The sequence below is a fragment of the Urocitellus parryii genome, chromosome X (assembly GCF_045843805.1).
Source record: "Urocitellus parryii isolate mUroPar1 chromosome X, mUroPar1.hap1, whole genome shotgun sequence".
NCBI classification, from domain to species: Eukaryota; Metazoa; Chordata; class Mammalia; order Rodentia; family Sciuridae; genus Urocitellus; species Urocitellus parryii.
The window spans coordinates 130,104,659-130,122,245 of record NC_135547.1 but is presented as its reverse complement, the minus strand read 5'-3'; the positions used below and the strand labels follow the sequence as shown (position 1 = coordinate 130,122,245).

General features: G+C 41.9%; 1 protein-coding gene across 1 annotated transcript; it reads right to left on the bottom strand.

Annotated features, from left to right (window-relative positions):
* Positions 1 to 3,062: 3,062 nt before the first annotated feature.
* LOC144250737 (uncharacterized) lies at positions 3,063 to 17,275 on the bottom strand. The gene is given in 4 exon segments (XM_077793687.1): positions 3,063 to 4,194; positions 5,289 to 5,349; positions 5,530 to 5,656; positions 17,087 to 17,275. Coding segments are annotated over 4 exon segments (1,347 nt in total). The 5' UTR covers positions 17,114 to 17,275.
* Positions 17,276 to 17,587: the final 312 nt, after the last annotated feature.

The following is a 17,587-nucleotide window of genomic DNA, read 5'->3' as shown; positions in this document are numbered from 1 at the left end:
TTCCAGAGTACTCATCAGCTTTTCACAAATGACCTGAGCAGAGACTCACAGCATCATGTTTTTGCAAGAGCACATCCTAAATTGCTGACTTCCACCTCCAAGGGTCCTTGACACACTTCTTAAAGACAAGAATATCTGACACCTCTTAGACTGCACTGGACCATGTGGCAACATGTTCTTCACTTATCAGTTTCACTTGAGCTCCCCAATGACATCATCTATAAATCAGAGACCTCCATATGGAATTCCTCCACCAACTCTCTGAAAACACAGGCACTTTTAGCACCTTCAGAAACTCCCGCACAACAGAAGCTTCCACAAACTCTTTATGATAAGGACATTATGGCCACTTGTGATGACTACCAATTACTGAGGGTTCCCAGAGCAGGAAGCTGCCCCTTATGGACCTTGCTATATATTTTTTTAAACCATAGACTTGCTTTTTATTGAATTGGTAAATTTTACAGAGTTCCTAAATTAGTAAACCATGCCTGAGATTCCAAAGAAGAAAAGAGTATAATGGACAAGCCCATCCACCCATCATACAGTTTATTAAATCTTGGTTCTTAATGTATTTTTCTTGGAGGTACTGGGAGTTGAACTTGGGGGACACAACCACTGAGCCACCTCCCAGCCTTCTTTTGAATTTATTATTTGAGTTACTTTTTTAGAGACAGGGTCTCACTGAGTTCTTTACTCTTTGTAATCCAGGTAAGTCACCTTACAAATCGCAGCATTTGGGCTCAGGCTGTGGTTCAGTAGTTGACAACATGCCTAGCATGTGTGAGGCGCTGGGTTTGATTCTTAGGACAACAAAAGAATTAAAATACAGGAAAATGGAATCTAACACTAAGAGAGATTTAACCCAGAAAAACATGTTGCTTTCAAATCTTCCTGCTGATGCAATGCTCCTCTCCAACCCAGGGTGCATTTTTGTTACCTCTGAATAGATAAAAAAAAATAAAATGAAATAAAATAAAAATTTCCTCAAGTCTGAACAAGTTCAAATGGATCTGAAAAAAGTAAGGTCCTACCACATTTCTATATACAGGGCTTTTCTCTAGTGTGATTTTATTTATTGGTTGTTCAAAACATTACAAAACTCTTTGACATATCATATTTCATACATTTGATTCAAGTGGGTTATGAACTCTCATTTGTACCCCAAATACAGATTGCATAATCACATCGATTACACTTCCAATTTTTACATAATGCCATACTAGTAACTGTTGTATTCTGCTACCTTTCCTATCTCTACTATCCCCCCTCCCCTCCCCTCCCATCTTCTCTCTCTACCCCATCTGCTGTAATTTAATTTTTTCCTTCCCCCTCACAACCTCTTATATGTAATTTTGTATAACAATGACGGTCTCCTTCCATTTACATGCAATTTCCCTTTTCTCTCCCTTTCCCTCCCACCTCATTTCTCTGTTTAATGTTGATCTTTTCCTCCTGCTTTTCCTCCCTGCTCTGTTCTTAGTTGCTCTCCTTATATCAAAGAAGACATTGGCATTTATTTTTTAGAGATTGGCTAGATTCACTTAGCATAATCTGCTCTAATGCCATCCATTTCCCTGCAAATTCCATGATTTTGTCATTTTTTAGTGCTGCATAATACTCCATTGTGTATAAATGCCACATTTTTTTATCCATTCATCTATTGAAGGGCATCTGGGTTGGTTTCATAGTCTAGCTATTGTGAATTGTGCTGCTATGAACATTGATGTGGCAGTATCCCTGTAGTACGCTCTTTTAAGGTCCTCAGGGAATAGTCTAAGAAGGGCAATAGCTGGGTCAAATGGTGGTTCCATTCCTAGGTTTCCCAGGAATCTCCATACTGCTTTCCAAATTGGCCGCACCAATTTGCAGTCCCACCAGCAATGTACAAGAGTACCCTTTTCCCCACATCCTCTCCAGCACTTGTTGTTGTTTGACTTCATAATGGCTGCCAATCTTACTGGAGTGAGATGGTATCTTAGAGTGGTTTAGATTTGCATTTCTGGGGAGAAGATGGCAGTGAATAGAGTGCATTATCCCCGTGTACAGTGTCACTGCACAGGTGAATAACGAGGTACAATGACCAAAAGCTATCTTGTTAGGAATTTCCATCAAAATTGGGGTGCACCAAAACCTAGAGGAAGGATTTCCATCACCGAGGACCGGTTACTGGGTCACAAACGCAAGTGAAGTGTGCGACTGGAGATCTAGTGTGATTTCTTAAATGCTGTTCAAAGGGACCTGGAAACTTGAAAGTCTTACTACAATTTTTAAAGAGAGTAAAAGGATCTTCCCAGATATGAAGTCACTACATCTTTGAGGACAACTCTGAAAGCTGAATACTGCCCCACATGGCTTATCCTCGGTATTTTCTACAGTATGTGTCCTTTCATACAACTGAACAAAACTAGAACAGCTGAACCCTTTTTATTTCTTACTTGCATAGGATTTATACTTTTTATTCCAAGTCCTTAGTAAAATACTGAGAAAACTAGAAGATTTCCCACATTCTCACACTCACAGGGCTTCTCTCCGTGAGGGTTTTCATATATGAAAATGAAAACAGGGCTGGATGGGAAGCTGACAGGATGTAGAATATCCCCCACAGACTTTTTTTTTTCAATATGATTAAAATGGCTTTGAAGACAACAGGGGAAATGGAATGATTTGTGATATTTTTTACATTTAAAGAGTTATTCAGTTGAATGTGGTGGTGTTTGCCTTTAATTACTGAGACGTGAGAGGCTAATTCTGAAGGCTAGCCTCAGCACCTAAGGAAGACCCTAAGAAACTCAGCAAGTCCCCGTCTCAAAATAAAAAGTAACTAGAATGTAGCTCAGTGTAGAGCACAATCAGACATAATCCCCAGTCTCTCTCTCTCTCTCTCACACACACACACACACACACACACACACATTTTCAGCAGTGTGAGCCCTTTCTTGTCTTTGAGGATGACATGAAATATTGATTTACCAGGTTTTACATTCAAAGGATTTTTCTCCAGTAACTTCCTACATGTATATGAGTGAAACAGTAATAACAGAAAAGTTTACCAATTGTTTTCATGCATACGATTTCTCTGCAGTATCTGTTCTTTCACGTGTGTGAAGCAGACAGGATGTGGCAAAAGCTTTTCCACATTGTTGTTATTCATAGCGCTTTTCTCTGGTATGGATTCTTTCATGTTTGCGAAGCATAGGGGATGTAGCAAAGGCTTTGCCACACTGCTTACATTCATAGGGCTTCTCTCTAGTATGTATTATTTCATGTTTGTGAAGGTGACTGGATCTAGCAAAGGCTTTGCCACACTGCTTACACTCATAGGGCTTCTCTCCAGTGTGCATTCTTCCATGAATCTGAAGGGTACCGCCTGTAGCAAAGGCTTTCCCACACTGCTTACATTCATAGGGCTTCTCTCCAGTGTGCATTCTTCCATGAATCTGAAGGGAACCATATGTAGAAAAGGCTTTTCCACACTGCTTACACTCATAGGGCTTCTCTCCAGTATGAGTTCGTTCATGTATGTGAAGGAAAGAGGCACTAGTGAAGGCTTTGCCACACTGCTTACATTCATACGGCTTCTCTCCAGTATGCATTCTTCCATGAATCTTAAGAGAACCGCCTGTAGCAAAGGCTTTGCCACACTGCTTACATTCATAGGGCTTCTCTCCAGTGTGCATTCTTCCATGAATCTGAAGGGAACCAGATGTAGAAAAGGCTTTCCCACACTGCTTACAATCATAGGGCTTCTCTCCAGTATGAGTTTTTTCATGTGAGTCAAGGTGACTGGATTTAGAAAAGGCTTTGCCACACTGCTTACACTCATAGGGCTTCTCTCCAGTGTGCATTCTTCCATGAATCTGAAGGGAACCAGATGTAGCAAAGGCTTTCCCACACTGCTTACAATCATAGGGCTTCTCTCCAGTATGAGTTTTTTCATGTGAGTGAAGGTGAGTTGATGTAGAAAAGGCTTTGCCACACTGCTTACATTCATAGGGCTTCTCTCCAGTATGTATTATTTCATGTGTGTGAAGGTGAGAGGACTGAGTGAAGGCTTTTCCACACTGCTTACATTCATAGGGCTTCTCTCCAGTATGCATTCTTCCATGAATCTGAAGGGAACTAGATGTAGAAAAGGCTTTCCCACACTGCTTACATGCATAGGGCTTCTCTCCAGTATGCATTCTCTGATGTCTTTGAAGTAAACTGGGATAATCAAAGTTTTTCCCACATATCTTACATTTGAAATGTGCATCCCCTGTGTGTGTGATCCTGTGCCTTTGAAGACTTGTGTGTGATATACAGGTCCGAACACCTTGTTGACATTCATAGAGTTTCTCTCCAGAATGAGTTCTTTCATGTCTTCTAAATAAAGAGGAGAAATGAATGGCTTTCCCACATGTGTCCCATTGAAAATGTTTACCTCCGCTGTGTGTTATCATATGTCTTTGAACACTGGTGGGATAAGAAGAGGCTTCACCACATGGTTGCCATTCATTGGGTTGCCCCCCCTTATGAGTTTCTTCATGTCTTTCAATTTCATTGAAACAATTGATGACTTTTCCACATACTGTACTTTCATAAGATCCATCTACCCTTTGTATTAACATTTGTGTGTGAACACTTTTGAGAGAAACCAGAGATTTCCTATATTGTTTCAATTCACATAGCTTCTCTTCACATTCCTCATGCTTGTAGTGTTGGTGTCCAGAGTGAGATGTGATCTGCCTGAAGGAATGAAGGTCATATGAAGTCTTTTGCACACATAATGAAGTCACATGGATTTACCCTACTAAAATTTTTCTTTGTTCAGTTAAGAGGTGGAATTGATTTGAAGGTTTCCCCACACTATTCTGTGCCTTTAAAGTTTACCATGACTTCTTTGTAGAAGTGACCAACACATAATCAATGCTTAATTCATTCACAATTTTGTATGTATTTATAGATCCTTACATTACTACCAACATCAGGTAAAGGCTAGGTTTTCTCACTTGTTCAACTTGCCTGAAAATAAAGAGATTGAAAGAAAACAATCCTTTGCAACACAGCTTCTCTGTGGCTATTATCCAAATAGTGATATTCACATATGCAATTTTATAGTACTTTTTGCATGTCAAATACTTTGAAAAGACTGAATATCTGTTACAGCTACGTATATATTTCTGGTAAAGAAACATTATAAGAATAAATACTTCTCAAATTATGCATACTTCTTTCGTTGGTTTCCTTTAAATATTACATGACAGTTCTCAGATTCCCTCACGAATTCCTCTTGTGAGTACAGTTACCTTACATTGCTCCCAGAGTTTTCAATCTGAACTTCAGTGGTCTTGTCTTCCCACTTGTCTCCTAAAATGAAAGAACAGAACAAGCTTTATGAATATTTAGGAGCTAGAAATGCTTTGCCAAATGATACGTGCCATTTATGCTGCAATAGTTCACCAACTGATTCCCTTTTCACCTTCTACATAAATGACCAAAATAAACATGAGTTCTCTATTTGATTAATTTTAAAAACATCATTATTACCTATAGAAGCAAGGTTTCTGAGGACTTCCAGCATCACATCTCTGTAAAGGTTCTTCTGGGAAGGATCCAGCAAAGCCCACTCCTCCTGGGTGAAGTTCACTGCCACATCCTCCAAGGTCACTGAGATCTGAAATATCCCACAAATGTAGAGTGGAGGTCAGGAGAGATTGACGGCATGAGAAATCTATACTCAACATGCATGATGTTCACATGATTCCCTGGCCTCTTGATGAATTCCATGATTTAATCCAACAAATCTTTACTGTACTCAATTTTTTACACCCATTCCAACACTAGAAATTGGCTACTCAGAAGGCCAACATCCTTTTTTAGGGCTTTATACCCTTCCTTTGGTGAGTTCACAGGAAGTGAGACAGGCTCCCAGATCACTCCTAACTTCTTTATCTGTTACACCTCTATTACATGTCCTAGAAACATCCGGTGTGGTACAGAGCTAATATAAGCAATTCGGATAGTACTTATCTTTAGAAAAGAAAGGTGATGAGTAGGAAATTGCAGGAATCATGAAACTAAGCATTTGAGAGAGATTCTGCAAACTACACTGGCTCCCTGTACCTAGAAGGTTAATATAAACAACATGGTATTTACTAATGTCTTGTTTCCTCTGAAAGTCTATCATTCCATACTTAAAGAAATGCCTAGAACCAGCCCACACCCACACCCTCTGGTAAAAGGGTCAATAAGGAGATTCCTTCATAGACAACATTTAGACAACCTTTCACACAGGTTGACACAATGTGGTAACTGGAGATTGAGTTCATCCTGTGTGATTATACAGAGAACAATTAGAACTTTGCAGGTGCTTTACTCCAGAACAAATTAAGTCAACTAGCTTACTATTAAGTGACAAAAACAAACATAAGTTCTCTATTTGATTAACTTATTTATTAATGAACACAACAATTTGATAATTTCCTGTGGTTACTGTCAAAGCAAAATGGGGTAAGTGCAGAGATGGCAGGTGTCTTAGAAATAACTCAATGACCCAAAAATGTCACCTTATCCAAATAAGAATCTTACAAAGTTTTATATCTCTCAAAAAATCTTCTTAATAAACAGCAGGCACTACATTTCTAAGTCTCATAGTGAAAATAAATGTCCAATGATTGTCAAAGTGTTCTTAACAGCAGCTAGTTCACTACCATAATGTAGTCATGAGACACATACCAATGCTCCGCTCAAGGACATTTTGATCAACGTTGGGCCACATGTGCAATGGTTGTCTGTTGTGAAAGAGATTCATGGTGCCTGTAGCAAAGGTGGTGCAAACAAACAAAGCAAAAGCTCTTCCAGAGTGTGGTAAAGTAACAAGTTTGTAGCCCAGAATCCTAAACTATCCTACACAATCAGGGTGTAAAAAAGGCCACCATTCACATCTGTAAGCATGTTATTCTTTTAACTTTTTTTAGAGAGGAGAGAGGAGAGAGGAGAGAGGAGAGAGAGGAGAGAGAGGAGAGAGAGGAGAGAGAGGAGAGAGAGGAGAGAGAGAGAGAGAGAGAGAGAGAGAGAGAGAGAGAGAGAGAGATTTTTTTAATATTTATTTTTTAGTTCTTGGCAGATACAACATCTTTGTTGGTATGTGGTGCTGAGGCTCGAACCTGGGCCGCACGCATGCCAGGCGAGCGCGCTACCGCTTGAGCCACATCCCCAGCCCTGTAAGCATGTTATGATGTCTGCACAGTGATGGAACTGGCAAAAAGAAAATGTCCCTGCAAGTGACACAGAACCATACTCAAGTACTGAAAACATACAGAACCGCCCAAAACAAGGAAGAATCCACAATTACACTCAGAGACATCAGCCCAACTCTGTCAGGACAATGATGCAGGCAGGAGGGCTTCATGGGCCTTGAAGCAAATGGGAAGCACACTGAGGTCTCAGGGTCACAGCAACACTCCACAGGACATAACCCACACCCCTACAAGTGCAGCACCAGTGAAATCCCATGTATGCTCAAAGAACATGAGAGCTAGAGCAGAAAATAGATCAGAAGCAGCTGAAAAGCCTCCAGGGAAGGGGACGTTAAACACAAGACTCTAAACAGACACAGGACAAAGAGGGGACTCAAGAGAAAAGGTGACCATTTTGAAGGAAAAAATGTAAAAGTCCATCACAGGAAATACTTGGAGAACACCAGAGGTGGTCCTGTATTGCTTTCTAAGTCATCCAATGCACATTTCAGAAAAGAAGAGCTAAAAGCAATCATTGAAACTGTCACTTCAGAAAAACAGAGAAAGAAGGGCAAGGTAAACCTAAATTAACCACAGGAAGGTAACAGAAGGTGTTGATGAAACCACAACCAGGAAATCCGCAGTCTACAATATCAAGTTCTTCATGAACATCAGCATCACAGATACACTGACATAAGGCTAAGAATACAGAAGACAGGGACTGGGGTTATGGCTCAGTGGAAGAGTGCTTGTCTACTGCTTGGGAGAAAGTGGGTTCAAACCTCACTGACACATAAAAAGAAAAAAGTATACAATATACAATAACATTAAAGAAAAAAGCAAAGAAGATTGAAAACCTAGTAACACATTTAAAAGTATCATCATCAACAATGCATTGGGACTTCAAGATTATCATAAACATGCTTGGTACAAATTCGACAACTTGCAAAAACTGGACCATTTATTTGAGAGAGACAATTTCCTATAACTTACACACAAGGGGAAATACACAAAACAGATGAGCCCATGGCTACTGACAAAAACAGACTCAATAACTAATTACTACCCAAAAGCAAGACAAGGCTCTGATATCTCAAACAGGCTTCCATGAGACACTTAAGAACTGCCACCAATTTTCTACTCTTTTTCCAGAACATAGAAGCTGAGTTAACACCTCCTAATTCTTTCTGAGGCATAAGTTACCATATTATCCAAATTAAATAGATAAAGAAAAGTATTTTTTTGAGAGAGAGAGAGAGAGAGAGAATGTACAATCATAAATGTAAAAAACTGTACACTCCAGGTGTCTATGCAAATGATGGGGAAATTATGGACACAGGAACCCTCACTGCAGTGACTACAGCAGTCATATCCAGAAGTGCCCAAAGCTACATGCAAGGAAGATACACCTTGCAATACTGAATGGACAAGGTGCAGTTTACCCACACCAAAGAACATCACCCAGAAAATGAGCTCTGCAGCCTGGAATGATACAGCACCCTTAAAGGCAGACTGGTAAGAGAGAGAAGCCAGTTTGAAATGGCAGAGTGCAGTAAGATTCCAAGTCAAAAACATTCTGGAAAAGACAACATTATAGATGCACTAGCAGAACTGATGGGTACCAGGGACTCAGGGAGCAGAGAGGGAGGGAGCAATGAGGAGGAGTGATGAACAGGGGGAACACAAAATTCCCAGAGCAGTGAAACTCTTCTGTATGATATTATCTTGTAAACTACGTAACACACACAATCACATCACACAGAGGAGGAACACTAAGGTAAAGAATGAACTTTGGCTTATCATAACATGTTGCTTCATCCATTCTCCTTATCAAATGTTCAACAATGGTTTAGTAACCAACAAACACCCTACACCAATGCAATATGTTGAAAACAGTGGAGACTATCAGCTGGAGAGAAGGGGTATTCGATACTATGAGTAATGTCACATTTAATTGTCACCTTGATTGGATTAAAAGATGCCAATGATTAATAACCTTATGGGTGTGTCTATAAATGATTGCCATGTGGAACAGTGTGTCTACAAAGGATTGGCATGTGGAACAGTGAACCAGACTGGAGAACCTCCTCAAGCTAGGAAGCACCATCTAATAGGACGATGACTTGGGTGGAACAAAAGTTGGAAGAAGAAGGAAGCAGCAGCAGAGCAAGCTCCTTTCTTCTCCAATTTGTTCTTGATGGCTGCTGCAGTGGCCTGAGGATATCAGACTCTGCCTCCTTCAGTCTCCCTAAGTGGACTCTGCCAGTGATTCTCCAGGGAGTTTCCAGAACCTGTGGTCTGGACTAGGGAAGCATCATTGATCCCTCTTGTTCTGCGGCTTCAGCCTCTTGGACTCTGCAGCCAGCACTCCTAAAACTCTCCAGCTGCAGATGGCCACTGTGGACTTCCAGCTTTGGGTCAAGTAGGCCAATCTAAAAGTTGCCTTTCATAATCATACTTCCTCTTGATGCTGTTCCTCTAGAGAACACTGACTAATATACTATGTAAGTCAAAAATTGCTCTGAAAAAAAATAAAGTTTATATCATAAAGAAGTGAATAAACTACCAAGCCATGAAGTTTTACATATACATGAGAAACAATTTTATATTCTAAACACCATTTTCATAATAATGCAAAAATAAAGCAAAGAGGAAGAGTCAGAGTAACAAATTTCAAAACTATGGACAAAAGCAAGGAAACTGATTTTCAATACTATTATCATCTTGAAAGAAATTGGATGATAAGCCTTCAAAAGTCATTGTGTGGTCACATACACAAAGTGTTAAGTTTTGCTGTGCTTAGCAAAACAAAGGGGTACTGTGAGAAACTATGAACTCTTTGAACTGTGTCCTTGTTGCCATCTTAAGAAGATAAAAGGGGCTGGGGATGTGGCTCAAGCGGTAGCGCGCTCGCCTGGCATGCGTGCGGCCCGGGTTAGATCCTCAGCACCACATACCAACAAAGATGTTGTGTCTGCCGAGAACTAAAAAATAAATATTAAAAAAATTCTCTCCTTCTCTCTCTCTCTCCTCTCTCACTCTCTCTTTAAAAAAAAAAAAAAGAGGAAGATAAAAGAATGTTCTGCCAAGTTTAAAATATATATATTTTTGCGCTTGCCAGGAAATAACTAACTACAAGTAGTATAATAAGAAGTATAGAGGGCTGGAGATGTGGCTCAGCGGTAGCGCGCTCGCCTGGCATGCGTGCGGCCCGGGTTCGATCCTCAGCACCACATACCAACAAAAATGTTGTGTCCGCCGAGAACTAAAAAAAAATAAATAATAAATAAATATTAAAAATTCTCTCTTTCTCTCTCTCTCTCACCTCTCTTTCACTCTCTCTTTAAAAAAAAAAAAAAGAAGTATAGAGCACTGTGACCAGTAATAAAGTTATGCTGAGAATGTTTATCCATGCTGGAAAAGAGTAAACTGCCAAGAGGATGTGTTTCTTTTTTGCTATATAAAAGAAGAAGGGAAAAAAATAAAGAGGTGCTCATTCCTACTGTGAGTGTGTATGTGTGTGTGTGTGTGTGTGTGTGTGTGTGTGTGTGTGTGTGTCTTTCAGCATCTCTGCTGTTACCGCCTGATCAGGAACTACAGATTGTCAGCAGGGTCTGACAAGTCATTCCAACTGCTGGTGTGGTGGTGTGCACCTGTAACTTCAGCCAATAGGGAGGTCAAGGCAGGGAAATGGAAAGTTGGAGGCCAGTCTAAGCAACTTAGCAAGACACTCAGAAATTTAGTGAGACTGGTCTTCATTAAAAATTAAAAGAGGGTACCAGGATTGGAGTTGAGTGGCAGAGCACTTGCTAGCATGTGTGAGGAAAGGGGTATGATCCTCAGCACCACAGAAAATTAAAAAAAAAAAAAAAAAGGTATTCTGTCCATCTATATCTATACAAAATATAAAAAAAAATAATAAATACAAGGCTGAGGATGTGCTTAGTGGAAGTGACTGTAGGTTTATTACCAAGTAAAACAGCTGCCCACGGCCAGAACGCTGCTCACCAATTGAAATTCATTTCTGGAGGATAACTAAGCATGAGCAAGTCCATGGCATCAATCCCCAGCACTCAATAAGTAAGCAAATAAATAAAAAAACAGTCTACAATACTAATTCTCTTGGGCTGGAGAGTAGCTCGGTAGTAGAAAACTTGCCAAGCATGTCTGTGGCCCTCAGATCAATCTCCAGCAGACCTCACACACACACACACACACACACACACACACACAAAAAAAAAAAAAACTAAAATACATGTAATGAGAGATAAAAATGATTATAATACAAAAGGTACACAATTAGAGGCATAAAATACAACAAAATCAATGGAAAGACAACACACTTTCTCACAGGGGAGATTGAATGTTTCCATAATCTACACTCTCTAAAAAAACACTGAGCATTTCTATAAATTCTGTGAAATTTAGGGCATGGTTTACTGTATTTTGGAGGTAAACATAAGAAAAACTACATCTAAAAATAAAAATAGTATTGTTGGGGGCTGGGGATGTGGCTCAAGTGGTAGTCCACTTGCCTGGCATTTGTGCGGCCTGGGTTCAATCCTCAGAACCACGTACAAACAAAGATGTTGTGTCCACCGAAAACTGAAATATTAAAAAACATTCTCTCTCTCTCTCTTTCTCTCTCTCTCTCATTAAAAAAAAAAACAACAGTAGGGTTGGGATTTTGGATCAGCAGTAGAGTGCTTACCTAGCACATGAGAGGCCCTAGGTTTGATCTGTTAAGGTCGGGTGAGCGTCAGAGGAAGAGACCACTAAGAGACTGTCTCATGCAACAGCAGAGGGTTTATTGGGGGTCCAGCATGCTGGGGCTCAGAGCTCACTTGAGAGGAGCTGAGAGCCCCGAGAACAACTTAAGCAGAGGTTATATACATTGTTTGAACTGGGGAGTTCATGTGGAGGTCAGGGAATGCGGGAGGGGTTGTTTGTACAGAGCAACCAGATTGTCAGGAGACATTTCTCAACATACATTTAATGGTTTTTCCGGGAATTGTTTTGACACCCACATAAATTTCAGGTTTTAGGAAAACAGAACTTCAACCAACAAAACAAAACCTTTACATTCTTAACCTTTCAGATCCTCAGCACCACATAAAAATAAATAAATAGGCATTTTGTCAGACTACAGCAACAACAAAAAATAGTTTTCAAAAAATTGAAAATAATAGACTGTATCTAAGACCAGCCAAAATGTTGTACAGGACAGAGAGAATAGAGAGGGCATTTATGCTGATCCCAAATTTCATAAGATAAAAAAAAGGCCAGCTCCCAAAGGGGTGGCCCTAGGAGGAGGCACTTAGGAGGGAACAGGAATCAGGTGACATAGGGGGAGTGCTCGAGGGGATCAGCACCCTTATTTAGACAGAGACGTATGGCTCCTTTCCAGAAAACGAGTGTCATTTACTATATCACTAATATTCAGCGATTAAATGATCATAATTGGGTATTTCAGGTATTGCCAAAATTGTCCTTAAATTTTACAATGACGAGGGAGTGATGGTGCACACCTGTAACCCAGCGGTTCACGAGTCTGAGGCACTAGGCGATGTAGCAAGACTCTGTACCAAAACAAAGAATCTAAAAGGGGCTGGTGGATAAGCAACTCTGGGTTCCATTCTTGATACCAAAAAACCACACAGTTAACATGAACCTGCCAAGTCCAGATAACAACAGTGAAAAAAATGTCATCCTTTGTCAAATTCATCACCTTGTCAAGGACAGTTACTAGTTTTCATGAAATCACATTCATAAATTTATCCACCACTATTTTTATAGTATTGGACTCAAATTCTGCAGCAATAATGCAAAACAGAGTTTCTCTGTACCTTACGTGGCATTTTGGAATCTAGGGTTGGATTTCAATTTGAAATCACTGAAAAGACAAGACTGAATCTTACAAACTTTCTATACATACTCAGGGGTAGCAAAAGGTAAACTAGGTAATTAGGTGTTTTCTTTTTCTTTTCTTTCTTTCTTTTTTGATAGCCCCAAGATGAAAACCAGGGACATTTTACTACAGATCCACATCCCCAGTCATTTTTATACTTTATTTTGAGACACAGTCTCACCAGATTGCATAAGGCCTGGATAAGTTCCTAAGGCTGTCCTCAAATTTGCAACACTCCTGTCTGAACCTCTGGAGAAGAAACGATCAAAGGTGTGCACCACTGTACCTGGCTGTAAGTTGGGATTTTTAACAATGGAAATGCAACCAGACTTTTAAAAAATCCACTTCTTTCTTGCCTCTTTAATATTAGTCCATCCCATGTGGCTCTGAATAAATAAACCGGGGCCTCAGATAAGTGAGCACATCATTTCAAAGTGATACACAGAAAGCTTTGGTGCTGAGGGAGCACACATGTGTCAGGCTCAAGGGGCAGGGAAGGTTCCTGATAGCTGGGACTTGCTCCCTCCTGGTCTTGCTCCCTGAAAGCCTCTAGGATCACCCTCCAAGAGACCTGGACCATGACTCCACTCTAAGAGGCTTTTCAGGTTTGCACAGCTCTGCACTGGGGTGGGTGGTCCTTATGCTCTGGGACAGGTTTCGCTCCTTCACACTGTGAAACTGAAAGGGCAGGAATCACTGGTGACCTGGCCCCTCAGCACCAGCATCCACAGGCTGACTGGCCACCTGTCACAAAGGAATGGGGAAAGAGCTTGGGGAAAACAAGTTCCCAAGGAAGTAGCTGTCTAGATGAGGCCTGTTCCAGGAGATTCCTCAGCCCAGAGCCCCCAGCAGCTTCCCTGAGAGGCTGCACCCCACACCTCAGGCTGTCCTCTAGGAGGAGCTGACCCAGGGCCTGAAGTTCTGTTCACCTTGAAGGGACCAGGGCAGCTGTGGGCACCTTGTGGCAGCTCCAGGAGAGGACAGTGGCTGAGGACATGGGACCCTGCGAGGCATCCAAAGGGAACCTCTGCCCAAGAAATCTGACATGGTGTCTACACCTAAGGAAGATAAAGGAGAAGCACAAGATTTTTACAGCTGTGAACTCAAGTTCTCTATACAGTTGCATCTACATCAAAGAACCTTCAGAGTACTTGACTTTGGCCAACCAGACCACCATGATGGTGCAAAGGCAGGGTTCTGTATGGAGAACAAAAATTATCTTGGGCTATCTTAAGTCCTTTCATAGCCAATTATCTTAATTTCTGTATCAGAACACAATTCTCAAAACTTCTCAGAATATACCACTAACCTTACCAGATGCCTAGTCTCCAAAATCTACCAAAGCTCAGAATGCAATAACAGACATACAGAAAAAATTTTCTTTATTTTTTTCTGTACCCCATTAATCTGATGTTCCTACCAATGCAATTGGTTAATGTCGTGATACACAAGTTTCTTTTATAAAAGTTCATGTAGGCCAGACACAGTGGCGCACAACTGTAATCCAAGCAGCTTGAGAGGCTAAGATAGGAGGATTGCTAAATTCAAAGGCAGCCTCAGCAACGTAGTGAGACCATAAGAGACTTGGTGAGATCACATCTGAAAATACAATGTAAAAAGTACTGGGGATATGGGCTGGGAATGTGGCTCAAGTGGTAGCGTGCCCGCCTGGCATGCGTGTGGCCCAGGTTCGATCCTCAGCACCACATACAAACAAAGATGTTGTGTCTGCTGAGAACTAAAAAAAAAAAAAAAAAAAAAAAAAAAGGTGTGGGGATGTGGCTCAGTGTTTAAGTGTCCCTGCGTTCAATCTCTGGTATATTAAAAAAAAGAAGGAAGGAAGGAAGGAAGGAAGGAAGGAAAGAAAGGGAAAGGGAAAGGAAAGGAAAGGAAAGGAAAGGAAAGGAAAGGAAAGGAAAGGAAAGGAAAGGAAAGGAAAAAAAGAAAAGAAAAGAAGGAAAGAAAAGAGGGACACAAACATCATTCAGGGTAACTTGAATCCATGTTCCTTAGTATGGTCATTAATATTTGGGTTAAAATGAAGTATGTTTTGTAGTTGGGGTTGTCAATGCCTTTAATCCCAACAGCTTGGGAAGCTGAGGCAGAAGGATCACAACTTTCAGGCCAGGCTGGGCAACGTAGCCAGATCCTTTCTGAAAATCATATTGAAAAGAGCTAGGGATGAAGGACAGTAAATGAATCAGACATTATTGTAGTGGCATCCCCTTCCTTCACAGAAAATTTTAACTGGGTTTCTCCAGAAATCTTCACCATGGCTAATTTTAGGACTGTCAACAAGAGAGTGTCCATAAAAAAGTTCAGTGTAGATAAACTTCCTATTTTCGTGTTGCCCTATTTTACCGGGTGGCTAGTATGGGAGAAATTAGCACTCCAAGTGCTGGACTCGAAATCCCCTTACTAGTTTTTTACACACTTGTATCCAGTATAGTAGTTTGTAGAAATGTGCAAACAAGGCATCTGGCCTTGAGCTGGGATTCACAGAGAAGTCACCAACTGGGCACCATGGAAACAGCTGGTGGGGGAGGAAAGAAAGGGGAGAAGAAGCTCTCCCCTTCTCAGGTGCAGTCCTTGAAGGGTTAACGTGGCTAGAACAGTGAAAGAAAAAGCTGCTTTTATGTATGTGATGTGACAACTTGACTATGGTGACTCCATTTTGTGAACTCAGCCATGACACTCAAAAAGGTCATGACTGGGGCAGTTTGCATTCTTTTATTCATGAAAATCCCCTAAGAACACAGAATGATCTATGTGCCAACCAGAGACTAACTGACCACAACTTTCCAGCTTGCTGGCATTGCCTGAACCTCCAAATGTCCCTTTTGTGGTTTTTGTGCTTAAATATGGAGCCAAGTTAAGGTAGGGGCCCCACTCTGACAACCTCATTCTTTCGAGAGCAGAGTGTCTGCCACTGGCCAGCAATAAAGGCTTAACTGGAATGAGACTGTGTGGTCTGAGAGTTATTTGTGGGTCTCAGTATTACAATGTGAACTTCTGAGTCCCTCCCCTTACATGTTGGGTATAAGATTCTGAAACCACCTGAACTCGGGGTTCAGGGGATGAATTGATTGATTACAGCAAAAGCAGTGCCCTCTGAGACTGGCTGCAGCCAGATAAAACTGTTTCCAGCTATCTTCAGTGCCTTGCCTCCTCTGTCCCTACATCATTATTTCCCTGTGTGCTTAAGGGACTACACGACTGGGGTGACTCTACATCATGGACTATCAGAAAAGGGAGCAGTTATCCTCTATTGGTGCAGCCCAGGATTCCATATCCCTGGGATCTATAAACAACTTCTTAATTCCCTTTAAAGCAGTTATTTTGACCAAACACAAGGAAATGTTAAGTGATTATTCTTTCCCCTCAAGTATAACATTCACAAATAGAAAACAAATGCTTTCAAAAGTGTTGTTCTTGCCAAGGACAGTGGCACAGGCCTGTCATTCCAGATACGTGGGAGGCTGAAGCAGGAGGATCACAAATTATGGCTGAGGGAGGGAGGGAGCAAAGGAGGGAAGGAGAGAGGGAGGAAAAAAGGGAGGGAGGGAGGGAGGAAGACTTTTTCCAATATTTCACTAGATGAAAAGTGACAATTAGCGGACGGTGTCCATTTGGACCAAGTGGGAAGAACCAACGTCTGGCCGAGCTGTGAGGTGGAGGGAAGGTGGGTTTAGAAGGCAGGAGGCGCCTGCAATTTGGAGGACCTACAGCAGCCTCCGGAGGAGCTCCCCTGGGAGGAGGAAGGTGCATTTGTGGCCCTGCTTCCTCCACGTTGGGAAGAGTGGGTGTGGGCCACCAGTAGGGAGCAAAGGGGACACCAGGGCCCTGAACCGCGCTTCCAAACCCCCAGGGAACCAGGGCACAGGGGCCAGGGCCACCTGCCAGCGTGGAATCCGCCGCCCTCCGCAGCTCACCCCCGCGCCGGGCCCCAACGCCGCACCTTCAGCCCTGGTCGCAAATTCACCATTTTTGGCTTCCGTGGTGACCCGGCGTCCTCTGGAGGAACTTCCCGGCCCCCAAAATCCCCGGGGACACAGGCAGCGGCAGAGTCAATGGGTCACTGGAACAGAAACTCGGCCAGAGAAGGAGTAGCCCGGTGGGTGAGGAAGAAGGCCCGCAATGTTGTGGAAGCCCGCCCTTCCCCTTCCTCTGCGCACTGATTGGACAGTTGCTCCAGCTTCCCGGATGGATGGCCTCCAGGCCCGCCTCTGCATCGTGAATGACAGCTAACATCATCCAATCACTGCCTGAAATTGGGTAGAGTGACGGATTCTTGGCCCCAGCCCTTTTCAGGAGCAGCTTCCAGGCTGTGCTGGGACCTAATCCAGGTGGGAAGCCTTGGCTTTGCCTGTGGTACAGAGGTGACACCTGGCGCTGCTTTTGGAGCTTGGCAAGGCCCTGGGTTTAACCTCAACACAAAACCAAAGCACAGCTTCTCGGG